This window comes from Phyllostomus discolor, chromosome 5, assembly GCF_004126475.2.
Source record: "Phyllostomus discolor isolate MPI-MPIP mPhyDis1 chromosome 5, mPhyDis1.pri.v3, whole genome shotgun sequence".
Taxonomy (NCBI): Eukaryota; Metazoa; Chordata; class Mammalia; order Chiroptera; family Phyllostomidae; genus Phyllostomus; species Phyllostomus discolor.
The window spans coordinates 991,425-1,000,702 of NC_040907.2; the positions used below are offsets into that span (position 1 = coordinate 991,425).

At 68.9% G+C, this 9,278-nt stretch overlaps 1 protein-coding gene across 1 annotated transcript; it reads left to right on the forward strand.

Annotated features, from left to right (window-relative positions):
• The first annotated feature begins 1,665 nt into the window (after positions 1-1,665).
• On the forward strand, positions 1,666-7,145 carry TNFRSF14 (TNF receptor superfamily member 14). The gene is given in 8 exon segments (XM_028511743.2): positions 1,666-1,840; positions 2,979-3,087; positions 3,516-3,641; positions 4,698-4,850; positions 4,938-5,031; positions 5,874-6,025; positions 6,742-6,770; positions 6,981-7,145. Coding segments are annotated over 8 exon segments (897 nt in total). The 5' UTR covers positions 1,666-1,771.
• Positions 7,146-9,278: the final 2,133 nt, after the last annotated feature.

Sequence of the window (9,278 nt, forward strand, 5' to 3'; positions counted from 1 at the left end):
GGGGCGTGCAGGCATCTGCTACGGACAGGTGGCTCCTGGGCCTGATAGTGGCCCTCCCGGGGCCTGTCTGTAGGGCGGGTCGCCCGCATCGGGGGCTGGCCTGGTCTGATTAGACCGAAGCCGTCACACTTGATCAGGTTTGCAGCCCCGCAGACGAAAGAGGCACACGAACCAGGGACATGGGTGCGACGCGGCTGCTGAGGGGCTGGGGCCAGACTCCTCTAGTCAGTCCCCATTGGGGGCGCTGGGGGTGGGGGCTCGGGGCTGGGCTGCCTCCCTGGAACCCCCAGCGTGCCCCCTGGGTGTGTGGGGCCTCCCACTGCAGGCCTGCCCACACACGCCCCGGCTCCGGGGGCGGCCCTGGTGCTGGGAAGGCCGGGAGGGGAGCTCCCCTGGGGGACTCGGGGTTCGCTCAAGGGGAGGCTCCGGGCCGGGCCCCCTTCCGTCTCTCTTCTCTGTTGTTCAAGGGTCTCCACTCCCCCCTCGACGTTCCCCCGCCCCACCTCCATCCGCCCTCCTTCGGCTTTGCCCGTGGGTCCCCGATAAATGTTCCTGACGACCCTTCCCCCTCTTCCCCCCGTCACCCCCCCCCCTCCCCCCCCCTCCCCTCCCCTCCCCTCCCCTCCCCTCCCCCTCTGGTCACTGTCAGTGAGTCTTTTTTTTTTGTTTTAATTTTACTTATTTATTTTTAGAGAAGGAAGGGAGGGAGAGAGAGAGAGAGAGAAACATCAATGTGCGGTTGCTGGGGGCTGTGGCCTGCAACCCAGGCATGTGCCCTGACTGGGAATCGAACCTGCGACGCTTTGGTTCGCAGCCCGCGCTCCATCCACTGAGCTCTGCCAGCCGGGGCTTGTCAGCGGGTTCTTAATTTCCACGTCTCTGCTTATGTTTTGCTCATAAGCAGCTTAGGTCCCACTTATAGGTGAGATCGTACGGTGTTTGCCCCTCACCTCCTGGCTGCTTTCACTTCGCACAGCGCTCTCCAGCTCCGGGGCAGGGTGGCCCCGCCCCGCCCCGCCCTGCCCCGCCCCGCCCCTCCAGGGACAGGTGGGACTGTGAACGAACGGACGTGGCGGGAGACCCCAGGTGCTCCAGGGTGACAAGTGCCCCTCCCCTGGTGGGGGCGCCGGGCTCCAGTGTTTGGGGAGAGTGGCCATACGAGAGTTGGGCACCGCTGGACAGGGCCCAGCGGCCCCAGGTAGAGGTGGACGCAGAAGGACAGAGGACTCCGTCCAGTGGGGGAGCTGCGGATCAGCACCCTGGGGAACCGCAGAGCGACGAGGGACATGCAGATGTGCTTTGGGGGGGCACCCACGTCTACTGGAAACTCAGGGGGCAGCACGTGGGCAGGAGCGGGGCTGGGGAACTTCTCCCCCGGGCTCATGTCTTCCCACGAGCAGGAGCACGAGGAGGGAGCTGTGCTAGTTCCGCCCCTGCCCCAGCTCCTCCCCACCCCCACAGCCCCCCCAGCCCCCTGCTTCCCCGCCCCACCCCCTTCCTCACACACATCACATCCCCCCTTGTCCTGAGAGCCCAGCCCTCCTTGAATTTCAGCCTGACTCTGCCGCGGGGCCAGACCCAGAGGGTTTAGGCTTTTACGTGGCCTTTAAGTCTGACGAGCACATTGTGAGCCAGAGATCCTGGCAGCAGCTGCTTTCACTTTCTGTTCAAATCAAGCGGGAAGGAGGGAAAGGAGAAAGGTCATGGTACTGCTTCTCCTCTCAGGGGTCCTCAGACCGACGTCGGGGAATGAGGGGCCTTAAGGAGGGACATGGACCTTGTACAAGCCTGGGAGCTGCCCCGCTGGAGCCTGGAGCCCACGGCTGATGCCCTGCGTCTCGTGAGTCACCCTGAGCCCCACCCCCACCCCTGCCGCCACACTGCCCCCAGAGCCCCAGGCCTGCCCGGCCTCGGCGCCTGCCCGGAGCCCTGTCCCCGCTCCCTCGCTGAGCCCTGTCACACGGGACAGTGTCCCCCCCGCAGCCCACCCCTCTTGGGCCGTCCCTGCGTCTGACGCTCAGTTCCCTGACCCGGGGGCCGAGGGGACAGGCAGCAAAGCCATGTCCCTCCTCCTAGGAACTTTCCTCTGCGGACCGCCCACCCCCCTCGCCCCGCCTTACTCAGGCGCTAAAGGTGAGCGGCCAGCCCCCCCCCCCCCCCCCCGGGGTGAGCCCACTGGCATGAGTGTCTGGGCAGGAGCCCTGCGGGGGCTGGTCTTCGCCCGAGGCGGGCAGCCAGGCGCAAGCCGCAAGCCGAGTGCTAGTCCACTTGTGTGCGGAGCGCCGCCCCCCCCCCCCCCCCCCCCCCCCCGCCCCGGGCCTGCGTGGCTTCTGGGGGGATGAACTGGAATGTTTCCTTTTGAAGATTTGTATCCGTTTTTTAAGTCAGAGAAACGGGAGGGAGGGACAGGAACTTGGAGGCACTAACAACTGGTTGCCTCTCGCTCGCCCCCTACCGGGCCTGTACCCTGACCGGATGTTTACGCGGGTGTTCGCATCCTGACCGGATGCTCGGCTGTTCGTTCGCACCCTGGGCAGGGAGGCTGCCGCCCTCCTTGGCTGTGTGGTTTCTGGGTCAACCCCGAGGTCACCCCTTGGGACAGGATGGTGCCCTCATAGCCAAGGCCTCGGAGAGCCTGCGTCCCTGCTCTGCCCCCAGGGCCCCACGGTCCAGCACAGACAGGCCTGCAGGAGGCCTGGAGGTCGTTTGGGCCGGGGGAGCTCTGGCCGTCCCGTGGGTGGAGGGTGGGGTACCCACCCTAGTGAGCAGAGGGCTACGAGGCCAGAGATGGGGTGGCCCACCCCAGCTCTTGGGGCCGCCCAGGGACCCAGACGGGCAGCTCCCTGAGCCTGTCCTGGGACCCCCGCCTGCCGCCCCGGGGGGGTGAGGCTGCTGGCGCCTGTGTCCCTGAGGGGGAGGCTGAGGCCCCCGCCGCCCAGGTGGCACCTCTGCCCCAGCACCTCGTCCATCTCCCACAGGCCACGGTCCTCGTTTTCCTGGTGTGTCCCCACTACGCCCTGGTGATGGCCTCGTGTAAACTGGATGAGTACCCGGTGTGGGACTACTGTTGCCCCAAGTGCCGGCCAGGTGGGTGCAGCCCTGCGGGACCCTGTGTGAGGGCCGGGACCCCCCCCCCCCCCGCCCCGTTGCCAGCACCCAGCATCATGGGAGGCACGAAGGCCCCGCAGGGGCAGAGAAGGGCATCGGGGACGCCTGACCCCAGGGTGCCCCTGCAGCTTCCCCTTCCCACCTGAGACCCTCTGCTGGCGGCACAGGGGGCGTGGGCGGGGGGGTGAGGGGGCTGCCGCCCACGCATGGCCAGAGGACTGGGTCTCGGAGTGAGGCCTCGGAGGCCAAAGCAGGCTCGCATTCTTGCAGAACACGCTCGCTCCTCCCCGCCCCACTCCCTGAGGCCTGGGGAGCTGCCCGGGGGCACCTGGGGGGTCACGCCTGCCCGGCGCCCGAGGGCCGTCCCCGTCCTCAGCTCCTCAGCGCCTGGCCTCCCCGGGCTGCAGGTTACCGGGTGAAGGAGGCCTGCAGGAACTCCAAGGCCACGCTGTGCGTGCCCTGCGCTGCCGGGACCTTCACTGCCCACCTGAACGGCCTGGACGAGTGTCTACAGTGTCGGGTCTGTGACCCAGGTGAGCGCGCCGGCCTGGCCACCGCCGTGCCCGGCCCCCGAATCCGCCAGCCCGGCCCTCGAGTGGCTGCCGGGCCGCCTCCCTCTCCCAGGAGCGCTCCCTGCTGGGGGTCCTTCAGGGGCCCCTCGGGGCCACACCCGCGTCCTTCTTCTGAGAGGGGCCGGGCAGCCACCCCTGCCCTCCTATCGCCCTGGCCCTCCAGAACTCAGGGGCCTGTCCCCTTCCAAGGGCCCCTGGCCTGGGGCAGACCGCCACCCACGGGGCCTGGTGCCGGGCCTCCCCCGCTGCGGTACAGGCTCTCAGGACCCTGAGCCCCCGCACCCAGCCTGGGGTCCCTCCTCAGGCTGGGCCCTGGACCCTGGCCCTTCTCCCTGGCCCCTGGAGGAAGGCCAGGACGAGAGCAGAGGCCGTACGTAACTCGCTGGGGTTCAGCGAGGTACGGGCAGCGCACGCTGCAACCATGGGCCCCTCAAGGGCACGCCGGGCTGCACTGAGCTGGGGTCAGAGGGCACGGCGCTGCCCTTCAGGAGGACGCCCCTGCCCCACCTCGGGCCCAGGGGCTCTCACCGTCCCGCCGCTGCCGTGCCACTAGCCTGGGAGCAGGCCGAGGACCTGACCGAAGGGCGGCCTTTGGGTGGATGGACCGGGGCTGGGGCGGGCCCCAGGCTGCGCCCCATCACACACCGGTTCCCACTGTTGGGGACCGGGCTGGGAGGTCTCGGTCTCCCCAAGACCCCTGGACCCTGTTGAGGAGGCCCTCCGGCCATTGCCCCTGCTGTGGGCCTTCCCTGGCCTGCCGCCGGCCTCGGGGGCCCTGGGCCCCCCTTCGGGGCTCATGCTCTGCATGCGGACCTCCCAGGGCATGTTCCGGCCGAGCCTGGGGCACACCTGGCCGGGCCCCTGCAGGGAGCCCCGTTGCCTGGGGTCCCAACCCCCCCTCAGAGCCCAGGCGGCAGCCCCCCACCTGCAGGCGCCCTCCAGCCCTCCGCTGCGTTTCCTCTGGGCCGGGCCCCGCTGGCAGCCCGCGGCCGCCCTGAGCTCCTTCTCCGGGCACAGACATGGGCCTGGTGACCAGGAAGAGGTGCTCCAGCACCGCGAACACTGAGTGCGGCTGCGCCCGGGGCCACTTCTGCGTGTCCCAGGACACCGACCAGTGTGCCGAGTGCAGGCCCCACAGCGTCTGCGGGCCGGGCCAGCAGGTGCAGGACGGCAGGTGAGCCCCAGCCCCGCCGCGGAGACCGGCCCCGCCCAGGGCTCCGGGGGCCCCCGGGAGCCCCCGCCGACCTTCTCCTCTCTCAGGCACCGAGCACCAGGACACGGTGTGTGAGGACTGCCCGCCCGGCACCTTCTCTCCCAACGGGACCCTGGCGGCGTGCCAGCCCTGGACCCAGTAGGTGACCCTGGGGTGGCCTCGGAGGGGGCGTCTCGGTGCTCCCCTGGGAGATCAGGGCCCTCCCCCAGCGGACGCGGGGCCCGAGCTGCTCTCGCTCTTAAATCCGGCAGTTGCCCCACAACCGGCACCTTGTAGGGCCAGGAGCCCAGGGGTGCTGCCCCCAGGGACCCGAAGCCCTGCGGTCTGGGGTGTCCCCCGGGTCAGGTTCAGGGGCTTCCCTGCCACCCTGGTGTCTGGGAGGTATGTCGGGGGGTGCCCATGGTGAGGGCTGCGCCCCCTGCGGTGGGAGGTCCTGGATGCCCCAGTCTCTGGGGGGAGGCTGGGGGGGCCGGGTGCGTCTGCCCCGGGGCAGGGACCGGGGCCCTCTGTCTCCACGCTGCCCGTCTCCCTCTTGTCCCCACTCCCTCAGTCTGTCCCTTTGCGTCCACCCACCCCCCCTCCCCCCGCAGGCACACTTCTCTATGTCCTTCTCCTGACCTCCCTTGTCCCTTTCTCAGGTCTGTCCTCTTGTCTGTGGCACTGGTTTCGACAGCCTTCCATCCCCGACACCAGCTCTGTCTTCACCTTCTGTCACCTCCGCTGCTGTCCCTCTCTCCTGTGGACTGTGTCTGTGCCCCCTCGGCTGTCCTGCCTCTTCCTCCCGCACCCCACCCCGCGTCCCCGCAGCCGCGGGACGTGGAGGGTGCCACAGACCTGGGGTCCCCCCAGAGCTGCTCCCTCACCAGCCCCCCGCCCCGCCCGGGGCCGCTGCCTTCGTGGGTGAGTCCCGGCGAGCATCGGCCGTGGAGGGACCCGAGCCCGCCGCCCCACGTCCCCGCTGCTCCGCTCCCCTCCCCTAGGTGCAGCGGCCTGCTTGAGAGGCAAGTGGAGCCTGGGACCCGCAGCGCAGATGCCAGGTGCTCCTCCTGGGCACTGTGGCTCGTCCTGCTCCTGCCCCTCGTCCTCTGCGTGGCGCCCACAGCCGTCTGGCTCACAAGGAGGCATCTCCACGGTGAGCGGCAGCCCCCGGTCCTCTCGGGGTGCAGGTCCCTGGCCTTGTTTCCCAAACTGGAGGGCTGGCAGGGAGGGTGTGACATCTCCTCTGTGGAGCCCTGTGCCACACTGGTGGCCCACACTGCCTTGGACCCCGGAGTAGGGGCACCGATGTCCCGCCTGCCCTCAGGGGACAGAGAAGCTCGGGGATGGGCTGGGAGGCCCGAGGGTCCTTTGTCCCCTCCCTCACCGCTGTCCCCCCACCCCTGCCCTGGACGCAGAGCTCTGTGCCAGGCCCGGAGCCTGAGCAGGCAGGGGGAGCAGGCACCGAGCAGAGACGGGCCCAGGGGGAGGTGGGTGGGTGTGGGGGCTGCTCTCAAGTCCGCCCTGGGTCCCCACCTGGGAGATGTCAGGGCCCAGACTCTGAGCCACTGGCCAGTGACCTTTCTTGTCCGGTCCCCGGCCCCTGCTCCCCTGTGCTCAGCCAGCTCCCTGGCTGATGGCCGCACTGGGCTGAGTTAGGGACCGGGTCTGGCCGCCGGGACGTGGCAGGGTGCCCTGTCTTTCACCAGCAGTGGCCCCCCCAGAGACAGGCGGGGGCCGGGACCCGGGGCCGCACTGGTCTCGCCTGTCTGCCAGAGGCTCAGTGTCCCGGGCAAGTGCTCGGAGGGAACCAGGACTCTCGGTCCCCCAGCTGTGTGGCTCCTCCTGACACACGTGTCTCTTTGGCAGGAGGACCCACCCAGAAGTGCTGCCTCTGTCAGGTAGTGCTGCTCGTCCCCACGCTGGTGGTGGCATCGCCGGGCGGCCTGGGGTCCCCATTCGCTGCGGGTGCCGAGTCCTCAGCGAGCAGGCTCTAACTCGGGGGGCGGGGCCCCAGCTCCTCCTGCTGGCCACCCAACGGGCGAGCACCCCGGGGCAGGGGGCGGGGGTCTGGGCCGGCCACAGGGTCTGCAGCGGAAGGTACCTTGCAGGGCAACAGACAGCAGGCCGAAGAAAACGCCGCCGCAGCGGTCCAAACCCTGGGGGTCACCGAGGTCCTGCCTGATGTCACCACGGTGGCCGTGGAGGAGACGGCCTCCATGTTCCCCAAGACAGACCCGACCGCCGACCAATAGCCGCAGGGCGCAGCCACTTGAGCGACCCCCCAGGGCCTGCTGAAGCCGCTGGTCCTCGGGCGCTGAGCGCCGGCCGTGGGGCCTCGGGGATGAACTGCAGGGAGGCCAGCCCTGGCCAGGAGTGGGGGGTGCCTGCTGTAGCCCAGGGACGCTGGGGTGCACGGTGGCCCGCCCACCACTCTCCTGAGGGGCCCTGAGCCCTCCCCTCGCCCCTGCACCCTTCCGACGCCCCCACGGACACTCTTGGCGCCCCACTGACCTGCCCCTAGCCCCGTGACCCCCAGCTGCTCAGCCGTAGGGCTGGCCTGCGGGCACCCCCTGGGGGTGTGGCTGGACACAGCGGGCTGTGCGTGGGTTACCACAGGAATATCACACCTGGGATGTGTTAGGAAGTTAAGGTGTGTTCTGTTTTTCTAATTGGCCAACAAAAGCTGGTACCTGCTTTGGGAGTGTGTAGCCCCGCCCCTGCCAGACCTCCGGAGAAGCCCCGGGAGGGGAGGGGAGGGCGCGGCGCGGGCGGAGGAGGGGCTCTGAGGCTGCGCGCGCCCCCGCGCTCCTGCGAGATCCTCCAGTGATTCTCTCACCCGCGCAGCGGCATTCCCTGGACGGGGGCCTTCCTCACGTGGCCACGCGCTCATGCGTGTGTTGATACCGCCACGGCCTCCTGGTTTTCCGTGTCATTCCCTGGGTCCCAGCCCATGACTCCTGTTGGCTCTGCTGCTGAAACGTCCCTGACGTTTCCTGTGGGGTCCCCTCTCCTCCGGCTTCTTTGGCTGTGTCCCCGTGATGTCCCGCGCCCCAGCTCCTGGGCCAGCGTCCCTCCCGCCAGCCCGGCGGTTTCCCCGGAGGACGGTGTTGAGGAAACTGCCTTCGTGGGCTGGGCGGGCCCACGGTCACTAGGGGGTCGTCTCCACCTCTGTGGCGGCCTCACGGGCAGCACCGCGTGTCCATCCGCCGGCTTTGCTTCCCTTTTCGTGGGCGGAGCCTGCGTTCTCGGGTCCCTGTGGCCGCCCCCCAGAGCTCAGGCCTTCAGCACGGGAGCGCCAGGGGCCGGAAGACAGGCCTGGGGTGCGGGTGACGAGGGTCAGTGGGGTCCCGGGGGAGCCCGGCCTGGAGGGGTCGGGCCGGCCCTTGTGTCTGGTGGGGGCCCATGGCTTCCCAGGAGAAGGTGTCCTCCGTCCCGCCACTGGGTTTGGAAGGGTGGTCAGAGACTTGGACAGAACGGGCGGGTGTGCCCGAGGGAACTCCACCGCGACAACCCTCACGTGCCCCTGCCGGGGGTGGGGGTGGGGTTTTGGCCCAGTTTTGGGCCAAAACTGGGCCAAACCCCCCACCCCCCACCTGCCCTCAGGGACACACTGTGCCTCCCCACCTCACAGGTACAGCACCCACCTCCCAGGCCCCTTCCTCGGGTACCCTCTGGTTAGAGTGGGTCCAGGTGACCCTCTCGGCCTCCCCGCCAGGCACTCCTGGTTTGGGCCCTGATGACCGCAGTGGCCTCCTGGGGGGCCTTGCCCACTCCCTGCAGGACCCAGCCCTCCTCCTCAGCCGTTATTGAAAGCTCAGGGCAGCTGGCTGGCGTAGCTCAGTGGACTGAGCGCGGGCTGCGAACCAAAGTGCCTCAGGTTCGATTCCCAGCCAGGGTACATGCCTGGGTTGCGGGCCACGGCCCCCAGCAACTGCACATGGGTGTTTCTCTTTCTCTCTCTCTTTCTCCCTCCCGTCCCTCTCTAAAAATAAATAAATATTTTTTTTAAGAGGCACTTTTATTAAAAAAAAAAAAGCTTGGGGCAGGCGAGGGTGTCCGCTGGTGGTCCGGCCCGTCCGCTGGCTCCCAGGTCCACTGACCCCAAGCCCAGCTCCTGGCTGTGGCTCCAGGGTCCCCTCCCCCGGCTCTGACCTTGGCTCCGTCCTGCTAGTAGCTCTCCTCCGGAATGTGCGGTCCCTGAGGGCTAAGGGCCACCCTTTGGGGACATCCTTACCACTGCCGAGACCCCTGCACAAAGACCTAGGGTGGGGGTGCTTGTCAGGAGTGCCCCTCCCTCCCAGGAGCACCCTGCCGCCTCCTCCCTTGACGGCTGTCTTGCCGGAGGCCGCTGGCGGTCAGCGGTGGATCGCGGCGCAGGGGCGGACAGAACGAGCGCTCGCCCTCCA